At 38.1% G+C, this 22,957-nt stretch overlaps 1 protein-coding gene across 2 annotated transcripts in view; it reads right to left on the bottom strand.

The window, feature by feature from the left end:
- Window positions 1–6,175: 6,175 nt before the first annotated feature.
- The window catches only part of LOC135733466 (receptor tyrosine-protein kinase erbB-4), a 457,412-nt gene continuing 440,630 nt past the window's right edge, over window positions 6,176–22,957 (bottom strand). For both annotated transcript variants that reach the window (XM_065252090.2, XM_065252091.2), the window contains exons 22-27: window positions 22,143–22,218; window positions 21,599–21,745; window positions 18,659–18,756; window positions 16,815–16,985; window positions 9,920–10,253; window positions 6,176–9,591 (exon numbers count right to left, since the gene is read on the bottom strand). In XM_065252090.2, the coding sequence (XP_065108162.1) occupies window positions 8,930–9,591; window positions 9,920–10,253; window positions 16,815–16,985; window positions 18,659–18,756; window positions 21,599–21,745; window positions 22,143–22,218 (1,488 nt within the window). In that variant the 3' untranslated portion in view covers window positions 6,176–8,929. The remainder of the gene's footprint in view (window positions 9,592–9,919; window positions 10,254–16,814; window positions 16,986–18,658; window positions 18,757–21,598; window positions 21,746–22,142; window positions 22,219–22,957) is intronic.

Raw genomic sequence — 22,957 nt, 5'->3', positions numbered from 1 at the left:
TTCCTTTATTTCTTAACGCCATTCCAGCATCTACGGCTATACTCATGGTGAGAACCAGGTAATACATACACAAGTATTAAGTACTTTTGTACCTGTTTACCACTAAATTCCTCAACTACACCATTAGCGTGCATGTAAAATATAAATTTTTTATGAAAAATTCACATAAAGTATTATCTAAATTTGATTTAAATTGTTTTTAGATATTGATCTAGATGTTATGTGTTGAATTCGGCCATCTGCTGGTTAGAAAAAAATACAAAAGAATTACAGTTTAGGAAATAAATAATTTCAACCAGCAGATTCCCATAGAGACCCATTCATTTCACTGGATATGGCCAACTGCTCACATCACTACTTTAGTGATACATTTTGTGAATTTATGTTTAGATAAACATTAGAAAGGACATTGAAAATAAATATTATTTCAAATAACAGATTTTTTTGTAGTTTTTTAAGCACTTTGAAATGTCTGTTTTTGCAAAATGCCACAAAAATTTGACTGAATGTAAGTGTGTGTGTGCCTGTGTGTGTGCGCGTGTTTGAGTGCGACTTTGTCTTTCTGTGTGTCTGTGTCTTTATGTGTGTAAGTGTTACTGTGTCTTTGTGTGTATGTGCACGCACCTGTATGGGCATTAGAGCCCTTCATTTTACATATTTGTTCTGCATCTGTGACAGTTTTATTTTGCCAAATTCTATAAAAATCTTCTCTTTGGCAGTCTAACCTTTGTGCGTGTGTGTGTGTGCGTGCATGCGTGTTTGTGTGTGACTTTATGTGTGTAGGTTTTAATATGTCTTTGTGTGTGTCTGTGTGTGAGTCTGTGTGTGTATGTGCGAGCGCGCAAGTGTGTGAGCCTATTTCTTTGTGTTTGTGCATGCGTATGTGCGAGCACGCGCGTGTGTATGCACACACCTGTGTGAGCATTAGAGCCCATCAATTTACATTTTTGTTTTGCATCTGTGGTTTAGTTTTTGTTTGCAAAATTCTATAAAAAAATCCTCTCTGTGGCAGACATGCCTTTGTGTGTTTGTGTGTGAGTGAGCATGTGTTTTTTATATTGCATTTGCGCTCTAGTACCAGGCCTTCTTTTTAGAGCTGAACGATACATCGAATTTTCATTGTCATTTTGATATGAACTTGTGTGATGAACACATCGCAACAGACAGCCTTGACGCGATGAATGAAGGGAAAACGGTAAGCACATGTAATAAACGTTTGACCTATCACGTTTAGTCCTGAAGACATGCCGTGCGTCCCAAACCGCATACTTCCATACTATATAGTAGGCGAAAAGCACTACTTCTCGTACTCTTTGCGTACTTTATAGTATGGAAGTAGGCAGTTTGGGACACACAGATGGTTTGCGCGTTCATGCTATTAGGCCAATCAGGGGAACCCCCAAGTCAGCTACGCTCAAATTGATTTGTGAGGTGTCAGTTGCGACGCTGTGCCTGTTAGCAAAACGCAGTGGTCGCGACTCGCACGCGGTGCGACGCGCTCGTTTTTCCAGGCTTTTCAAAAACATTTTAACTTTTCAGAATGACACAAGTGCAGCGTGCAGGTCATGTGACAATAACCTACGTGTCTAGCGTTTCCCACGTGTTTTAGGCGGGCCATGTGAATGGCCCCTAAAACATGAAAATATATAAAATATTTATCGCAACTCACATCGTCATCGCAACATTAAACAATGTCATCGCACATCGCAACTTTTCCTCACATTGTGCAGCCCTACTTCTTTTCTGTGTTGAAATTTTCAGATTTATTCTGGATGCATTTTTTTTTTTAAATAAAAAGAAAAAAGTATTTGTATTTTCCATTCATTTTCAATTGGGGTCATTTTGACCCCCAAGGGCCTCTTTTTGGTAACATTTTTTAAACATCTTTAGAACGACCGAATCAAGCCAAATTTTTTATATGAATATATTGACAGATAATCTAGAAAAGTCACAAAATTGTATTCCACTGAGATAAAGGGAACTATTTTTTTTTTTAACTAAAGAAGTGGCTTGGAGGTCATTTTGACCCCAGGGACTTATAAGGGTAATAGCCCGTTCACAACAAGAACAAGAACGTTTATTTTGAACTTAAAAGACGCTTTAAAAGCACAGGCCCTTTAAATTTGAATGGATTTTGATTGGCTGTCAATGTTTTCTTGTTCATCAGCAGGAAAAGTGATACCAATTATATTATTTCTCTGTATCTTTATTATTACTCTAAAATTTTAGTATTAAAATTTTCCTATTATGCGTTTTTACCCACACTCAATAGTGGGTAAAATAGGTGTACATGCATCGTTTTTCAAAAAACACATTATTTTTCATATATTTTATGTTTATTCTACATTGCTTACTCATCAGTTGTCTCTCTATGGAACAAGTGGAGTGATTTCTGTTTAAGACAATATCTCCATTTGTAGTGAACTTTAAGCATTGTAACTTTGCACAAACTTTTGTGCTGAAAAAGAACCCCTTTAATCTGATTTTTTTAAAAGTTCATTTTTATGTAGTTTGTTATCATCCTTTAAGTCTGAGCATGTGATCATTAACGTCAATGGCCGGTACACAGTGACATTTTGATGCTTTTATAATGACACTGTCTTTTTAAAAGCTTTAAAAAGCATCTTGATTTTAAGAGCATGCAATACTGAATTATTTCTTCCTGAAGCATCTGCTGTGGATTTGAAGTTTTCTTCACTATCCATCAAGAGGTTTAAAATGCTATGGAAAAATGTCAGCTTTTGACATTCAAAAAGCAAAAATCTCATCTTAATGTCACGTATACAGAATGTTGGAAGCATTCGTAAAAAAAAACAACCGAGACTCACATATCAGGTGTTGTATTTATTTATATTAAATTAAAAATATAGATTCAGGTAACAAAACTGTGAAACAGTATTTAAATGCTCTAGCTTTGGGGAATGAATAGCTGTGGAGGAAAGATGAGCTATTTAACCAATTACTCCTCGACTCTCTCTTTATGCTTGGATTAAAGTTGACACGACTTGACTTCAGTTTTGACAAGCCGTCACTCAAGACCATCGTGACCAAATGAACCCTCCAGGTAATTATTCTGCTTGACAGCGCAAATAACACACTCTGGCGGACCACCCAAGGGGTGCGAATCTGGACACCAAAAAAAAATTGTGGCTTTATGCTGTTATTTTTCACCATATCGGGCTTACAGCCCCGGACCGGGCTGAGCTCAGAGGGTTAACAGTGTGTGGCTGGCTGCGGTTGCGAAATGGAGACGAGGGATTGCAGCATGAATATGAATTATACACAACTAGACACTGCTGATGTGACCAGGACTAAAGTCAGTAAAAGCCTCACTCTGGTTCAGAGAGATGCTGGGAGATACAAATGCTTTTGTCACACAGCTGCAGATTCCCCACGCTGGATTCTGTACAAAAGAGAAAATCGAGGATGCGGGATGATGGGAGAAGGAGAGGACAGGCTGTACCTTACAAAAAGAAAACATCCTCTACATCTTGAGCTCGGGCAGAGGTTAAAAAACACAAAATGCACCAAGCCGGGCTAGATACAGTCACGAAACACACCAAAATTACTAAAAGAACCTGCGAGATCTACAAAATCAAATATGTGCTTTTCAAATTACAGATATATACAGCCATCAAATAAGAATAAATGCTCACACACAATATAGGTGAATAAAAGCAAAAAAAACCTTGAAAATGAGTTTCCCAGCTATTTACAAATACATCTGGCCAATTCGACTGTCTATAAAAATACTATTCACATTTTTCATTGACATACAGTAGTAAAGTGATGAGGAACAACCATTCCCAACGTCAATGCAGTAGGAAGATGAATTTGTTCTTTAATTTGTCCTTATGATATAAAATGAAGTACGAACTGTGCTTAATCTACCGATACTTCCCAACTATATGGTCACATGCAAAGTAAATTCCAGTGAGCATACTGTATCAAAAAAGACAAAAAAGAAAATTAAAAGAGGGCTCAATAAATAAGCAAAAGCAAATACAGTGCTTGTTTCCATGGTGCTCATGAAAATCACATGAGATCAGCAAAGGTAGACAACTCAATATTAAAATACTGACAATTAATTTAATCCACTAAATATCACAGAGACACCTCATTCCTAAACTTAGGGTCAAAGGGGATCTTAGTGATCTTCTCACATTTTAGGGCCCTTGCGTATTTCTTGGATCTAAACAATATGTGCCATAACCTTACACTATTATTACTATTAGAAATTAAAATAGTATCGCTTATTTATATGCAAGCTGTATTTTGTTAGCTTATTGCCTCTCAATACTGTAATCCATCAGGGGTTTGATAAGGGATCATTTTTTATAGGTCAATAAAAAGCGAAAGGGGATTTTATGCATATCTAGGCACATGATCAAAATCATATGCATTATAATGACACGTGCATTGTATTTGCAGGTGTTTTTTTTTTTTAATGTAAAAATGCGAACATAAAGAAGCCTTCACCAATACCTTTTTTCTACTTACATACATGAACATCTTTCAGCCCCTAATAATAAAATAATGTATATTTACTCAAGTTAATTTTACAAGTGTTTTTTTATACAATTTGGTTACACCAATGAACAACGCATATGGAAACGTTTGTGCTCTATCCGTACCTCATCTCTCAGTGTTTCTAAAGAGACAGCAACGTGTTTGCAAACTAAAGATACAGAGACACATTTCTTTCCCTTTTTAATGGCCTAGTTGTTGCTCACTTTGCAGCAAGGATAAGAAGTTTCTACCCATCCTGTATTCACAATTTGCCACATAAATACAATTTAAACACGCTGACCCACCATCTGCAGGCATTGCTGTATAACAAGGGGTGCTAACAGTAGTTTAAGCACATTGGTTACTGTATTATGCATGAAGGGCTTTTTTGATCTCCATCCCATCTATGGTAAAGGGTCGTTCACATTATAATGATAAAAATAGAGAATAGAGACTAGCGGAGAAACTATATGGTTGGGATCACTTGCTGAGCGATTTTTTTTCCAACTGATGAACCAATGACATGCAATAAAATCTACTTGAATCTGAAGCGCACGCGCAATATGAATGAGTACGAAGGTTAATGCCATTGCTAGTAAATGATTTGTACGAGTACTGCGCCTCGCGAGTGAATTAGCATAAAGTTATCGTTATCGCCCAGTGGTGTGGACGCTAATATAGTTATCGTTATAGTTATGGCCCTTAACTGCTTACTGTAGCTCCAATTCAACGACGGTGTAGTTTAAATTGTTGCACTTTATACTTATTTTTAAATTCATGATCTTTAATCAATGAGGTTTACTTTCTCCAATCCTCCAAACAACCTCTCTTCACTTCTTGTCACCAGGAACGGCACGAGGGTGGTGCTATCGGAGACTAGTTTTTGCCCGGGAAAAGACTGCGGTGATTAGCAATTAGCGACATTGCTCAACGATCCAATCAGTTCTCGATGGACTAAATCAAGTCCCTTCCTATTTTTCTGCTAATTTCAAAATCTGTTTCACTCGGATATGTGTCACAATATGGAAAAAAAGACTTTTAAACTTCTGTTTAGAAAGAAATTATGTTTTTTTGTGGAAAACATTCCAGGATTTTTCTCATTTTAATGGACTTTAATGGACCCCAACACTTAACAGTTTTAATGCAGTTTCAACTTGCAGTTTCAAAGGACTCTAAACGATCCCAAACAAGGCATAAGGGTCTTATCTAGTGAAACGGTCATTTTTGGCAAGAAAAATTAAAAATATGCACTTTTAAACCACAACTTCTCGTCTTCCTCCATTCGCGTGACGCGCCAGCGCGACCTCACGTAATATGTCATCACATCAAAAGGTCACGGATGATGTATGCGAAACTACGCCCCATAGTTTACAAGTGTGGAGAAAGAGGACCGCTCCGACGTTGTTGTATGTCGAATGATACCAATTAATGTCTTTGTGTCAGTTTATTGTTTAAAATGGTCCACAAATGTGAATTTCATATATGTAACATGTGACCTTTCCACGTCATTACGCAATTACGTGAGGTCGCGCTGGCACGTCACAAGACCGGAGGAAGACGAGAAGTTGTGTCTTGCCAAAAAATTACAATTGTTTCGCTAGATAAGACCCTCATGCATTGTTTGGGATCGTTTAGAGTCCCTTGAAAGTGCAATTTTAAACTGCGTTAAAACTGTTAAGTATTGGGGTCCATTAAAGTGAGAAAAATCCTAGAATGTTTTCCTCAAAAAACACAATTTCTTCTCGACTGAACAAAGAAAGACATCAACATTTTGCATGACATGGTGGTGAGTAAATTATCTGGATTTTTTTTCAAGAAAATTGACTAACCCTTGAACGGTGACTAAGTTAGCATTTAACATATTGTAAACATAAATGAGAATATCACATGGCCTCAGTTTTACACTTTGTACTTAACATTCCCCAAACTCTACCGGAGCTAAAATAAGTAAATTCAAGTATCTGATTCTTTGTATTAAAGTGTCTCTTATTGTTTTTAGAGGTGCATCTAAGAATAGTCATATGTTTAAATATATTATTCAGCAATTGCTTTCCGCTAGATACAGATTGGCAGATCATTATTTTTCAGACGGGTGAAAAGCTTGCGATAAATACTTTCATTAGTAAACATCTGTGTTTGGCAAAACCACAGCACGTCACTAAAATTCCCTGATTTTGTTTTCAGTAGAGAGCCAAAAATGTCTAATCTATTATCACATGGCAACACCGAAACCCACAACGAAAAATCTCTCTTCTATCTTTGTCGCTTTTGATAATAAAGTGCTCCATTTTACCGCAAAACCTTCATATTTGTAAGCACATACACACATACAAATGCACATAAAACATGATGCGGCAAAACAAAAGTACAAGGGCGGGTGATGTTTGCTTTAAAGTCATCTCGGCTGTGATCATAATAATTCAATCAGTGCTTTTGGTGCTCAAAACAAACTCATGCGGCCGTGCCAGGCTGTTAAGTGCTATAAAACCATATCATGTCCTATCAATCAACATCGCATTATTGTTCCTCTTAGCAAAAAGTGCCTGGCAGTGTTCAAAACTATACACCAATCTGGCCTTAGAAACAGGGATGGCATGATTCATATCCAAGATGTTGCAAAGTTTCCAAGCTTTTGAGAGGAATAAAATCCTGATGTCATCTTCATCATTGTAGTTACCTCTTCATACTTCCACAATCCATATAGAAAGTTATTATGGGAGACAGTTCAAACGGAGATAACAGATTTGAGGCAGTCACATCTCTGGCCCGGGGGCAAAACATTCCCGTAATCCATTTTCATTTGTTCCTTGTGGCATGATGGTATTCCTGTCTACCGTTTCATATGTCTCCAAAGTCACATTTTATGAACAAAGCTGCCGTCTTGATCGTTTCCCATTTTTGTGCATCTGCATGAAGTTGCATGTGGTCATTAATATTCACCCAAGTCATACAGTTACAGTTAACAGTTTTCCGGCCATATTTCAAAACCAGGTGTCATGTGCTCTTGAGTCTTTCGTGCAAACCTGGTGTGTAAATATCCTTTTGCGTACGTCCGTCTACGTGGGACAGACATGTTGGTCGCTATTATTGATTTTAACATCAATAAGTTCAAGGTACATCCAGTTTTTCAACTTGGGTTTTAATTTCCTCACATTAAATGGCACAAATAAAGGAAGGCTACATTAAGGTGACAACTGTGTGAGTGTACAGATCAATGCCGGCAAGATCCACAATAAAAACATTATTAGAGTAGACTGCCGCAGATCTGTTTTTATGAAGTTATTGATTCAGCAGCAGGCTACAGTAAGGCCTGGCTTTTGTATTTCACAAACAGGCTGATATGAGAGTTTTTCTCAGCGTGGAGTGTTTCTCTTTATCTGTTTTTCTTTACACATGTTGTTACATGTGTGCTGCTCAGAAGTCTATTGTGGACTGTTACCACGTAAGAAATATGTCGAGTCTTGTTGCGCATTGAAAGAGAATGGCTCACAAGTATTAAGATGAAAAATAAAAGTGCCTTGCTTGAGCGATATAATACATATGAATACAAACCATGTAACAGGATTCAACATACACTCAGGGCCATTACTGAAGTCTAGCTTTTTCCAAACCGCAGTACAAGAGGATCTTAAACGCCCCTTCTCCAAGGGTTTGGATATTATTCACGTACATTACTTTTATGCATTCGGCAGGTGCTTTAATCCAAAGCGACTTACAGTGCATTACAAGCTCTACATTTTATCAGTATGTGTGGTCCTTTGGATCGAACCCATGACCTTTTACATTGTTAACACAGTGCTCAACCAATTGAGCTGCTACAGGAACACTCCCGGGTTGTCTACCCTTGATGATGGCCCTGCATACGACATATCAGCCTTCTCATATAATCTAAAGTAAACTATACTTGTTTAACAACAATAATCAAAGTTATAAATTACATCAGATCATACTGTAGTAGCTTTAAATCAAAATTCAACCCAAAACAAGATCCAAATTGTTGGCGTTGCACAAAAGAATGGCTCCTGTCTGCTCAATGACGCATAAAATCAATGACGCATTTTTGTTTTTATGTCCAAATGTCCACACCGTGTGGCACTGGGTTCGTACTTACAGTAAATACAGGTACCTCTTGCAATGAATCTACCATATAATGCGATGGGGATTGTTATATAGCTTTCCAAATGGTGGGAGGGGAACAGGTGTAAATGATGATCAGATTGAGGAAACACAAGCAGATGTCATGCCTCTGGACAAGAAGCCTACACAGATCGTTGAAAGTTGAGCGTTAAATCCAGTTTGGAAAGGATAGGAGACATCTGAATGCTGGTGTGAGAGAGCCAGGGTGAAAATAACGTTTTAGATGGTCTCTTTCTACCTGTATATTTCCCACTTTGTCTTTCGTTTCAATTGGCAGATGTTGCTACACAACAGTGTTCCTCTGGCGATAAGGGGGCGGTGGCAACACGGTGCCCGGCTTTAGCGCATATTCCGACAGGTACTCCTGGTTCTCGGCCACGGCAGGCCGAATCCGACCGTTTTGCCGGTAGAAAAAGCGTGTGCTGCAGTCCTGCAGGTACTCGGGGTTATGGAGAGTTGCCTTGGGCGGAAGACTGTGCTGCCAGTACTCAGGATTGTCGAATGTCTTTTTGGGCTTTTTGTCGACCATGATGGTCCCGGAGTGAGTGGGATGCAGGGTGTGCGTTGGATGGAGGACGTGTCCAGGATGGGCAGAGTGGAGGGGGTGGCCTGAAAGCGTAGAGATGCTTTGTTGGCCGTGGTACAGAGGCTGTGCTGTGATATGGGTACTGGGTGCTGGTAGTTGAATTGTTTGGGGAAGATTCTGGCTTTTCGAAGTGCCAGAATTAGCTGCTACTACTGTTGCCGCTGCGTGAGCCCCAGGGACTCCGTTCTTCCTCAGGACGTCGTGACTCTTTTCCCCGGAGTTATGGAAGGTGTTGAGGTAAAGCGGATCGTTGACATAGTCCTCTTCCACCTTGGGCTGCCCATTAGAGGCGCTGTGGAGCTCTCCGTTTCTGCGTAGGGTGACAAATGGGTTCTCCTCTACAGGGGGGTTAAGATAATCTGCAGGAGAAAAGAGAAGAGGAAAAGTCAAGAGCGAGCAGGACTTTTAAGAGTGGTATAAAGTGAGAACATCTTGTTGATTGCCAGCTAGTGCTGTAAGGTAACGGCAAATATCATTGATCTCGGCAGATTTTTCTGACAGACTCTAGGATTTATCTCTGAAGTCCTGGATTGATTCAAAGTTTTGAGCATGAGTGACTAAGACATGAAAACTTTCAGATAAAGAACTTCAATATAGTTTACAAAGGTATTGAACGAACTCTCCACGAGCCCTTTACAATCAGGCTTCTTTAACAATTCTGCTCGCTCTGCAGTTTATTTCAATTACCTGTGGGCTTTTTGTCCTGTATGGAGCTCATGTATCCATCCTGGTCTGTTTCAGCTCTGGCTCCACGCTCGCACAGCATCATGGTTGGATCTGCGCAATAACGTTGACCGCTGCTGTCCTCCCCGGTGCTCGCCCTGGGTGAAGCCTTCTTCCTCAGTGTGCCATTACAGCGACTGTCTTCAAATGCCTCAGAGGACCCTGAGGCCCCCTGATGGGCCACAGATTGCTTTTGAGAGGAACAAGCCGGGCTTACTGCAGATACAGCCACAACCCGAGGGATAGTGGCCATCATTTCCTCCATGCCAAAGCTTCCGTCCTGGTATGCAAACTGGTTCTGTAGAAAAACAATTAAAAATACAGTGATAATCAACCAGATGCACATTTACCCCAAGGGAGATTCAACTTTAAGTTATATTTGTATAAATGACAGTGGAATATACAGCATATTTGTATTTGAACATCTGTGATAATTTACAGGTATATTTCACCAAACAAAGAGGTCTGAATTTAATTTATAAACGTTTTTATCAATGTTTGGAACTTATAGGGCCCAATCATACCACCGGCGCAATGCAACGCAATGCGCAACGCAAGTAGTTTTTGTTACAGGCCGGCGCAGTTATCATTTTTACGCCTAGTGTAACGTTGTTTAAATAGCAAATTCTTTTGCACTCATTTGTGCGCCCATGGGTGTGCTATGGGGGTGTATGAAAACGAGGTGTGTTTGTTGGCGTGTTGCTATTTTGAGGCAACTACAATAGACTACGCCATTGACCAAATAAAACCTGTTCTAAAGTCAAATGGCCCATTACTATTTTTGTTATTTAAAGAGCGCATTAGTAATATGCGCCTATAAACGAGACCCCAACATGCGCTTGCTTGGGCTATTACACACATGGACAGCACACAAACGTTTTTAAATATAAAAATTAAAGGATTAAAATGTAAAAGATTATTATTGAGTCTCTTGAACATAAATGAGGACATATTATGCAACGTTAAAAGGTGTAAAAAGCTGTTTCACCTTTAGCGTGCTAAGTATTTGAATGTTTTGCTTTAAACAAAATGCAAATACTGCATTTATTTTGAAATGTTTTTTAAATGCTACCCCACAGATTTATTGTATATGATGACTTTGTACCTCTGAATATGGTGAGATGAGAACTTTTTTAAATCATGCTTTTCAAAATACTCACAGGGCTGTCCGAGTGCTGAAATTGATTTTCCACATGTTTGTAAATTCTTTATCTCCTGTTTGTTAGAAATAAACTACAAATCTTTTCTTGTATATTTGTAAATTATTCTTTGAGATTACACGGATCATGTAGGCTATCCATACAATTACAGCAATTAAAGGCCTGCTATTTTCATGACTTAAGGAAACGACTTTTAAACAAAACGACTTTTTTTATTTTACAAAAAATAAGAATTTCAATACACTGTAAAACCTAAAAGTTAACTCAACTCAAACCATTTAAGTAAACCAGTTGTATTAGTTTTAAAACACATACATACTGTGAACTTAAACAAATTGAGTCATATGCAGCTATGCACTATTCACAGTACTTAAATATAAGTGCACATTATTTCATTTTTAAATCTTTAGTCTTTTGTGGCAGGGTTATTTAACATTTTATGGCCAACTCTTCTTTTTGTCCTGGGCACAATGAGTGATGCCTGTGTGAATCTGCCATGTTATAGTATGGTACAGTAATGATATCAGATGGTACACTCTCAGAAAAAAATGTACAGAAGGTTCAAAAGTTGTCACTGGGACGGTCTCTTTTCAAAAATTACACTGTTGTACCTCAAAGGCCACATGTGACGGGTCACATATTAGTACCAAAATGGAACAAAAGTTCTCACTGGGACGGTACCTTTTAAAAAGGTCCTAATATGTATCAGTTTTTTTTTTCTGAAAGTGTACCATGGCAAAAACATTACCACAATACCATGTGTTGCTCTTCTGTTCGATCTTCCTTCTGTAATTTTGCAGGTGTTCTGTGTGCCCAGAGAAACCCTGTCTGTGTCCTGAATTTAATGTCTGTTCCCTTTAGCCCTGACATTTCCTCTGTGTCACCACTAAGCACAAAACACCCATCTCATCTATCTCGCTTTCTCTCTATCATCTCATCTATCTCTATCTCTCGCTCTCCATCCTCTCTTTTCTAGCAGCCACCCACGATTCTCTTTGATCATTCTCGAGCTCATTGCTGTGAATGAAGGCTTCTGTCTGAGAGAGTACTTGTCTGATGAAGAGGAAACAGACAACTTAAGACTGTTACAGCGAATGTAAAACTAGACTTGAACAGAAGAGTGGGCAGTAGGACCAAAATCTTATGGCACACTTATGGTACAACCTGTTTGCATATTAGTCTCTTGTACATCAATATTGTCAATATTTATTCAGTCAACATTTATATAGTCTTCAGTACTGCTCTGCACATACTATTTTATTCTGTAAATACTATTCCATTTTATTTTTTATTCTTTACATAGTATTTTTATTTTATTTTTATTTTATTTTTTATTCTATTCTGTCTATGGAGCGGACCTGGCTGCAATTTAACTACTAGTTATAAAGTCTCTATACAACTGACAAATAAACCCCTTGAATCCTTGAAATCATTGATTTTATTTATTTTATTTTATTCACTAACAATATGGTTTCTATTTTGATAACCATATGGTAAAGCTTTTATTTGGATAATTCAGTGAATTATTGAAAGATAAAATTGTTTAAACCCACTTGATCATTTTCTTTATTTGTAGTGTAATGGATGTAAAACCATACAAGACTATTGCACATAAATACAAATTCAACTTCAATCCTAAAATCCTTACTGTAAGATGGCCAACAGCCAATCACAGTGGCCGCACCGCATGCTCCAGTCTTGCATAAATGTAATTGGCTTACTCGCACTAGGTTATTTGCATAAGGCGATCTGATTGGCTGACGCACTCGTTGGTGCTTGACAAGTTAAAGGAATATTCCATTTTCTTAAAAGAAAAATCCAGATAATTTACTCACCACCATGTCATCCAAAATGTTGATGTCTTTCTTTGTTCAGTCGAGAAGAAATTATGTTTTTTGAGGAAAACATTGCAGGATTTTTCTCATTTTAATGGACTTTAATGGACACCAACACTTAACACTTAACTCAACACTTAACAGTTTTTTTCAACGGAGTTTCAAAGGACTCTAAACGATCCCAAACGAGGCATAAGGGTCTTATCCAGCAAAATGATTGTCATTTTTGACAAGAAAAATAAAAAATATGCTCTTTTAAACCACAACTTTTCTCTAGGTCTGGTCCAGCGCGACCTAACGTAAATGCATAGTGACGTAGGGAGGTCACGTGTTACATATATAAAACGCACATTTGCGGACCATTGTAAACAATAAACTGACACAAAGACATTAATTAGTATCAGTTGACATACAACAACGTAGGAACGGTCCTCTTTTAACACACTTGTAAACCTGGGGCGGAGTTTTGCGTTCATCCTCTGTGACCTCTTGGCGTCATGACGTATTGCGTGGGGTCACGCTGGCGCATCACGACCGGATCTTGACGAGAAGTTGTACTTTAAAAGTGTATAGTTGTTATTTTTATTGTCAAAAATGACAATCGTTTTGCTAGATAAGACCCTTATGCCTCGTTTGTGATTGTTTAGAGTCCTTTGAAACTCCATTGAAAAAAACTGTTAAGTGTTAAGTATTAATTGTTGGTGTCTATTAAAGTCTATTAAAATTAGAAAAATCCTGCAATGTTTTCCTCAAAAAACATAATTTCTTCTTGCATGAACAAAGAAAGACATCAACCTTTTGGATGACATGGTGGTGAGTAAATTATCTAGATTTTTCTTTTAAGAAAATTGACTATTCCTTTAAGAAATGTTCAAGGTCTGGGCGAGCAACACCAGTGACGCAATGTTGATGGATCCACAATTCAGTTCGGCAACGCATGACATCACCCATTCAAATTTAATGAGAAGCGTTAACGCTTTCACCCCATGTGAATGTACCATCAAGTTGTTACAGACCTATATGAATTTATTTGTTCTGGTGAACACAACAGAAGACATTCTGAGTAATGTTTGTAACCAAACTGTTTCTGAGCACCACTGACTCCCATAGTATTTATTTTTCCTACTATGGAAGTCAATGGTGCTCCTGTATCTGCTTCATTACAATGAACTTTCTTTGAACTATCCCTTTAAGAATAAATCAATAATACTAATCTTGTAAAACTAATCTAAATTTATATTGGATGAATGTAATTGAACTTTGGTCATGCCACCAAACTCTACATGCATTATAGGATGGATTGCTAAATTCCTAAAACCTTTTAACGAATGCAACAAGCTGCCAATAACTTTATGCTGAATCTGTAAAAGTAGCTTTTATAAACAATAAAACTCACATCAATAACCAAAGCACAGCTACAATACAAATGGACACATACATATTCACAAATGTGCTTATACTCTTACAACCAAACTTTAAAGCATTTTGATTAGATCTGAATTTGAGCTAATATTTCAATCTGCTACTCGGGCTATTTGGCAGAGTTTTGTTTTCCCAAATCTCAGTTTATACGGCAAACTGCAGGCAAAAGATTTCTGTAATGTTCCAAAGAGCCTCTGAAGGATTGATTTCCCTCATTGATATTCAAACCACCCGCTTTTCTCTTTTCTCTCCCAGTCAGACGAAAACAAAACGCAAGTTAGAATGCAAAATGGCACAGATGGTTAGCAAACGCGGTCTAGACAAAAAAGGATCCGTTTCATCACACCACCCTCCTACTCGATCTCACAACTATTGTGCTACCGTAAGACTGACTGAACATTAAGACTATTGTGGTGTCCGAAACCACTTATTCATTTACATCCACCATTCCAAGACATTTCAGTTCCTTATATGGGGAAGAAGCGAGCGAACATGAGGGAATGAAATAAAACGGCCAACATAGTGCACTATACAGTATATACAGGGCAAATTTCATACACATCTTTCACCATGTGTAAGTTACAGTTATGAGTCGGGAAAACCCACCAAGCTGTGTTCTGATTGGCTGTTCTTTCCTGGCTCTGCCACACAGACGAAAAGTTAATAACATGCTCATGGCTGACAAACAGAGAGCAAATACCCATCTCCGGACTCCCCGTCTATGGGCAAATATCATCTTTCCTTAGTGAGGATCCGGTATTTACACTAGCATGCCCCTGTAATGAAAGCCCAGCAACAGCCCATTATAGGCACACATGTGGTGCCGACTTTTCCCGCTCCACATGAAAGCCTTAATGCGTGTCACAAAAACACAAGACTGCTGATGTTGGAATGCTCAAAAAACGTAATGCATACTGAAACACTAATAATTAGTACGTTGGACCACCTAATACCATTAATCAACAAGCAGGCATTATTTGCCATGAATGAGGCTTTTTGATACGGCCCTTTCTGCTGTCATCACATACACAATTTTATATTCTGGGGTGGACAGGTTCACTTTAGGAAAGCTGGATGAGCGTCTGTCGGCAGCGGGAGGTGGGCTAGGCTTTCCGAAGTGCTTTTGTAGGCGGTACTTAATTGGCTAAAGCCTGTGGGAGCATCCATCCACCCCAAGGTCGAAGTCAGTCAGATGATAAACTCATTTAAAAACTCAATCCAGCATCATACAAGCAATAAATAAGAGCATCGTTTATAGAATGAGAAAGTAAAGTGCTTTAAATTGTAAAGGTCTCCTAAAATATGTAAATTTGAAGGTTGCATGCATATGCATGATGTATTGTGTAAATGCATCATCAATATATCTGTGTGACCTCTTGTCCTTTATATGATTCAAACATACATTATCTAAGACATTATTTGACTCATTCTCCAGATTCAATGTGATTTTATCCTGAATAGCGCCACCAAAGCCGATTGATTCTCTCAAATCTCTTTTCACAGGGAGTAAAAAATAAATGGTTGCTATTGAAGACTCTGTGGGATTAATAACATCATGATTAAAAAATAAATAAAACACAAAATCGTTGAAACAACAAATTCAATAGCTGTTTTCAAAACAGAAATAAGCTCTCTTCAGTTAAACAGTAGTTTTTGAGCGCATTGATTCTTTACTATCAATTCATCTGTGGTTCAGCTGTAAGTCAATAGACATGTATCAGGAGACGGGGTGTATTTGCTTTTATTTTGTTTTGTTATAAAGCTAAAATAGAGTCCATACTGCATATAAACAATACAGAAGTGTGGCGTGCTTGTGAAAGCAGATGACTACATTACTGCGTTATCCCGAAATCCACAACTAGGAAAAAAAACCAAAACAAATTCCAAGGTCAACATTTTCATTACAACATAAACTCAACAATAGCTTAGGTCTGTCAACATTTCATAAAGTGGGGAAGGGTACATGATGTATATGAAATGGGTGGGTCGATCTGATATTCGGTATCGATATTTGACCGGTATTGGCGAAAATGGTCAGATCAAATATTGTAGAAGTTGGGAAGTACAATACGATCCAGTACCAAAATGAACCTTAACTGTCATGGCAACTTGGTGTAAAGAAGACTCACGCGACATACGCAACATATGCTGTAAAGTGGGGCAAGCAGAAACAGATTAAATGAGAGCTGTCCGGAGGTACTTTTTTATGTTTATCATACTTAAGTTATGGTTTACTTCACACATGTGAACACATCGGTATCAGACGTGAAAAAGTGGGATCGGCCCAGCCCTAGTATATTACAAGACTAAAATCAAACCAGTCTAGTGCATTTTAAAAATAATAATACAGAGGAAAGCAGATTACACAAATCTCAGATAGACCGTGGTGTGTTAAATCACTCGACTAAAGGGTATATGTGTGAAAATTAGTGGAAAACTCACTCTGTTGGAGTCCATTCGTGATCTGGTGGTATATGCCAATGGAGGAATACTGAATGCTTGTGGGACCAAATACTCTTCAGCATCCATCAGATCTTCCAGCTCCTCTTCATCTAACAGACTCTGGAAGAACTTACTGTCGTTGGGGCTGGGCAGCTTCATGCGATCATCACCCTGGAACAGACATCATCGAATTCAGATATGATTCATTTTACAGAAAGATAAAACATAATGGCGCTTGACATTAAAGGATTAGTCAATTTTCTTAAAAAGAAAAATCCAGATAATTTACTCACCACCATGTCATCCAAAAGATGATGTCTTTCTTTGCTCAGTCGAGAAAAAATTATGTTTTTTGAGGAAAACATTCCAGGATTTTTCTCATTTTAATGGACTTTAATGGACCCCAACACTTAAAATTGCAGTTTCAAAGGACTCTAAATGATCCCAATGAATGAAGCATAAGGGTCTTATCTAATGAAACAAAAAAAAAATGCACTTTTAAACCACAACTTCTCGTCTTCCTCCGACTGTGTGACGTGCCATCGCGAACTCACGTAATTGCGTAATGACGTCGAAAGGTCACATGTTACATATAAGAAACGCACATTTGCGGACCATTTTAAACAATAAACTGACACAAAGACATTAATTAGTATCATTCCACATACAACAACGTCGGAACGGCCCTCTTTTTCCACACTGGGGTGTAGTTTCGCATACGTCTTCCGTGACCTCTTGACGTGATGACGTATTACGTGAGGTCGCGCTGGCGCGTCACACGACCGGAGGAAGACGAGAAGTTGTGGTTTAAAAGTGCTTATTTTTTATTTGTCTTGCTAAATATGACAATCGTTTCGTTAGATAAGACCCTCATGCCTCGTTTGGGATCGTTTAAAGTCCTTTGAAACTGACATTTTAAACTGCATTAAAACTGTTTAGTGTTGGGGTCCATTAAAGTCCATTAAAAGAAGGACAATCCTGGAATGTTTTCTTCAAAAAAATAAAAAAAAACATAATTTCTTCTCGACTGAACAAAACATCAACATTTTGGATGACATGGTGATGAGTAAATTATCTGGATTTTTTTTAAAGAAAATGGACTAATCCTTTAACTTAGTGAACATATTATGTAGATAGGACCTACACTGTCAGAATAAAGTGTCAAAAATTGGTCCCTAGATGAAAGAGTTCATATTAGTACCTCAGAGGTACATATTGGTAGGCTACTAAATGTATACATATCTAAACCTAAATGGTACATATTAGGACCCTTTTAACTCTTTCCCCACCAGCATTTTTTTTTAAGTTGCAAGCCAGCACTAGCATTTTTCATGATTTTAACAAAAGTTGAATGTGTTCCAGAAAATGTTCTTCTTTAAATATATAAACATACAATATATCAGAACAGACCTTCTGCTTTAAGAAAATTTTTTTTTCATCCTACCTCCATTAGTTCTCTTCTTATCAACTCTCAAATTTCTTCAAAAACACAACATTTTGAGCAAAAAGCTGAGATAATTCAATTTTTGTGGAGGACTTTTAAAAAGATCAGATTCACAGTGATACTCAAAACATACGCGGACATACAACTGTTTGCCCTAGAGCGATATTTCTAGGTTTTATAAGTTGCAGAAGAGTGGTATTACGGATTGCCGGAAAAACTCGTCATTGGCAGGGAAACATTTTCTCTTAATTGACAAGATAACTCATCAATGGCGGGGAAAGAGTTAAATGGTACTGCCCTAGCAGTTTGGGACCATTTTTTGCCTTTTTTGACCATTTAAATGATAGGAACCTTGGTAATTTCAGAAAAGCTTTACCAACACTAGTTGCAAGGCTCTTACCTGGATCACGAGGTAACGCTGTGGGTCTCTTGCCATTCGACTGAATTCTGCTGCAAGCTCTTTAAACCTGGGTCTGCTATCTGCATCTATCATCCAGCCTGGAGGAGCACACATACAGTAGCAGATTATCTTTAGATATAAACAGCAGACAGCAAAGCACAGAAGATTTACTTTGGGGAACTTACACAATGCAGTGAGCTTTCTCTTATCTTACTAGACTTTTAAAGAAAAATGTAAATAATTTGTAAAAATAAACAAATATGTACTTATGGTAAAAAGGTTTTAATAAATTGTATAATATAAAGAAGTGAATGAGATCGTCTCTGGGGGTCATGTGTTTGTGCTTTGTAACATGGCAAGAGGTGAGAATGGTGGCCATCAGCTGTCAATCAGACTCCAGAGGAGCAACATCATTTCTGGATCCCTGTTTGTTCACATCTACAGTGATGAAATATGATGACCTATGACCCCACATCCCTCCATGACACCCATGACAAAATCACAGCAGCGTGAGAGCTGCAAATATTTTTTATTCAGAATCAATAGATGTCACATTAGATGCACGATTTTGGAAAAACACTTTGGAAAAGGGAGTCGGGCCGAGTACCAAAACAAACTTGTAGCTAACTGCCAACATGTCTACTAACTGACATCGTTGCCTGGGTTGCGTATGTGTGGGACGGGTCTATCAAAAGAAGGTATAGATTCTATTGGGGAAGGGGCGTGTTTATTTAGGTGATTTCAAATGTCAACATTGGCTTTTAGTGATCATGCACCCCACCTTTAAAAACACTATGTATATCATATTATAAGCTTAATCATATAAAATTATATTCTTAAATTTGGTTCAAACAGCATTGCAGGAAAAGTGTTACAATTTAATAACAACAAGGTTGCCAGTATTAACAATGGCACTAAAACCTCTAAAATAATATTAATATGCAAATAAATAAAATATTGTTTTAGGTTTGGGTGTAAACAGGGGTTAAATTGGGATTTGTTATGTGGGGGGGCTCTGCGGGGAGGGGTACTTCAAGGGGTAACATGTTTAATACTGATGATAGCAAAGCCACTGGTCTGTTTCAATGACATTCTGGACCTCTGATAGGATTTGATAAGTTTCAGCTTTAAAGCTGTGCCAGAGGTTGACCCAAAATATTTTAAAAAGAGCTTCTGAATTTTAAATGATGCAAATCTATGAGTTTGACACCCTATATCCATTTGTTGCACATGTCATCATGCACAACTGATACAACTTTAAAGTTAAAAGAATCAACCTCCTTGAATAATTCTAGGGATAAGATAGGCTACCCCAAAAGACTCAATTAACAAGAAAAGGTACAACACACAGTACTGTATCATCAACATGTCTTAGAAATTAGCCATAGAGATTCCCAATGCTGGTCAGCAGCTAAAACAATCATATAGTTAGGTTTGATTTGTGTAATCAAAATACATTATTTTATTAAACTATACAATGAGTTATATCCAGTGTTATCCTTAAAGGATAATTCCGGTATTTAACACTTTGAGTCTCATTTCTGGTTTGTTTTGGATGAACTACCGTGATGATCACAGCAATTTTGACAATGGGTCGTGTCTTGACCTTTTGACTCGTTTAGAAGTGTCTCTTGACTGCTTCAGAATGGAAGTCAATGACCATGCACAAACATGTCATTAAAACAACACTTAACGTTCATTTTCAAAACTGTGCTACTCACTGAGTGGTTTGTGGTGTTCGTTGATGATTAAAAACAAGTTGTGTAGCGAAATACAGTTTCTGTCGTGTTTTATTTGGCATTTTGTAAAATTCCATTGACTTCTCTTGGAAGACTCATTGCTCGCTGATATATCACTCCGCCGCCGGGAAACAGAAAAGGGTCTGTTTACATGTGGTTGTAGTTTTTTCACTCGGTTTTTCTCAGAATAAATGGCAAAGTGGTTGTTGCCATCAAGTGGTCGGGAGTGTGCTAACGCTTCAGACTCAAATATAGAGCGGAAGTATATACGCGGTTGTGAGGTATCTGAAAAAATAGTTCCACTATAGCAAATAACACGGATTGAAATCATACATTGCGCCAATATATTTGTTTTTAATCATCAACGAACACCACGAACCACTCGGTGAGTAGTACAGTTTTGAAAATGAACGTTAAGTGTTGTTTTAATGACATGTTTGTGCATGGTCATTGACTTCCATTCTGAAGCAGTCAAGAGACGCTTCTAAACGAGTCAAAAACTCAAGACACGACCCATTGTCAAAATTTCAGTGTCCATCACTGTAGTTCATCCAAAACAAACCAGAAATGAGACTCAAAGTGTTAAATACCGGAATTATCCTTTAACATAATGTAATTAAATGAGTGACATACATACTTTAATCCTTTACACGTTTCTAGTCTTCTAATAAGTTTTCTCGATGTGGGCACCATTCTTACCTCTGTCTCTCTCTCTCTGTCTCTCTCTCTCTCTCTCTCTCTCTCGTCAAATGATCCTGCGTGAGAGCGCGTTCTTGAAGTTCTGAGTTTTTTCGCTTGAGATGCATAACTTGCGCGAAGACGCATTTAAAGGGAAAGCGCGTGTTTTCTCGGCAATTGCGGCGCCCAATTCGCGTCATTTGCATCGCCCCGTGCGAGGACGCGCCTGGTTGCGTCTTTGCATTGACTTTGTATGTAATCTGCTCGCGCAAATCGTTGAACTTGCATTGGTGAGTATGCCCCATAATGAATGAAAACACATTATTCCCTTCGCATCAGTGCACACGCACCAGCGCAGCCAGTACACACGCACAAGCGCAGCGGGTACACTGGCAAGAGCAGAGCGCGACCTTCAGCCTATGTGCAGGGGCTTAGCCCCGGACGGCCCCGGCCCTTAAACCCTGGGTGTAAAGAACAAAAAAATGTAATGGTGCAGGTGGGAATCCAAGCAAGGCAGACTTACATTTGACCATGACCATGTAGACATCAATAGTGCAAATGGGAGGTTGAGGGAGCCTCTCTCCTTTCTCCAGGAGGTCGGGAATCTCTCGTGTTGGGATTCCATCATATGGTTTTCCACCAAATGTCATCAGCTCCCAGATAGTCACTCCTGAAGAAGATCCAATAAACTTTTATAACTCTTTGTAGATTGAGACTCTTTGTAGATTGTATTGAGACTAAAATATTTCAGGTTTGGTGAGTTACTGATGATTTTTTGGATTGCATGTAGATGAGTTATATTTGCATGGCCTTTTTTAAAGCATATGTCATGCAAATATTTTTCTGTCCACTTTCAATATAATTAAGGTTCTTAAACAACATTATCTGCATTATTTAAATTTTTAAATCCAAACATTCATTTCCAAATATCTATTTTCAAATGTGACCAATATTATGTCTATAAATAAAAGAGTTCGAGAACGACAACCATTTAACTTTCTTATTTTTAGACTGGGCTTATATTATTATTTAAGTTGCTGAAAAATAAAGTCATGCAAACAAATTACCGTAACTCCAGACATCACTTTGGTGGGTAAATTTCCTGTAGTGTATACATTCCAAGGCCATCCACTTTATAGGCATCTAACACAAAAAGAAGGAAACATTTTGAATAAAACCTACACTGCTCAGTTGTTCTTTTTTTCCCATGCTATGAATTTAAGAATTAGGCACATTTCTGCAGCATTGTCTATTTCACTATGGCAGACAATGTACGATTCAGCAGATTCAGATGGCTAAAATCAAATTAATGTGAAATGGAGCGCATACAAGGACACAGCAGCAGGTGGGCCAGGAAGTTTGTTGAAATAAAAAGATGCAGCAGGTACCAAACAGCGAGAGAAAATCATGCCGAGCTAAGCAAATACAGAAGTCCATATATTTTTCACAAATTAAAAAAGTAAGCTCATGCAAAATTTGATGCCACGGTGTAACAGTGGTGTGGATGATTGCCCAGGTGTTGCAATGTGGATGACCCAAGACAAAAGAGCCCACCCGCTTTTTAATGCAATATTCTGATCCCTAGATACTAGATAGTTTATGTTGTACATTTACATTTATGCATTTAGCAGATTCTCTCATCCAAAGCTACAAAAGGTTCAAAAGATTCCAACTCAGTGTAAATAAGCATTTCCAGTGCATTCCAGCTACACATTTCTTCAGTATATGTGTGCCATGGGAATCGAATCCATAACCTTACAATTTGAGCATTGGATCCCTTTTCCAATGCATTGAAAATGTTTTGCCTATTTTATCAACCGATTGTTGAAAACTGAGTTCAATCACTTGGCAAAATAACAGCATACCAAGCCGCATGTTTTAA

The sequence above is a fragment of the Paramisgurnus dabryanus genome, chromosome 15 (genome assembly GCF_030506205.2).
Source record: "Paramisgurnus dabryanus chromosome 15, PD_genome_1.1, whole genome shotgun sequence".
Lineage (NCBI taxonomy): Eukaryota > Metazoa > Chordata > Actinopteri > Cypriniformes > Cobitidae > Paramisgurnus > Paramisgurnus dabryanus.
This window is presented reverse-complemented; position numbering and strand designations above follow the sequence as displayed.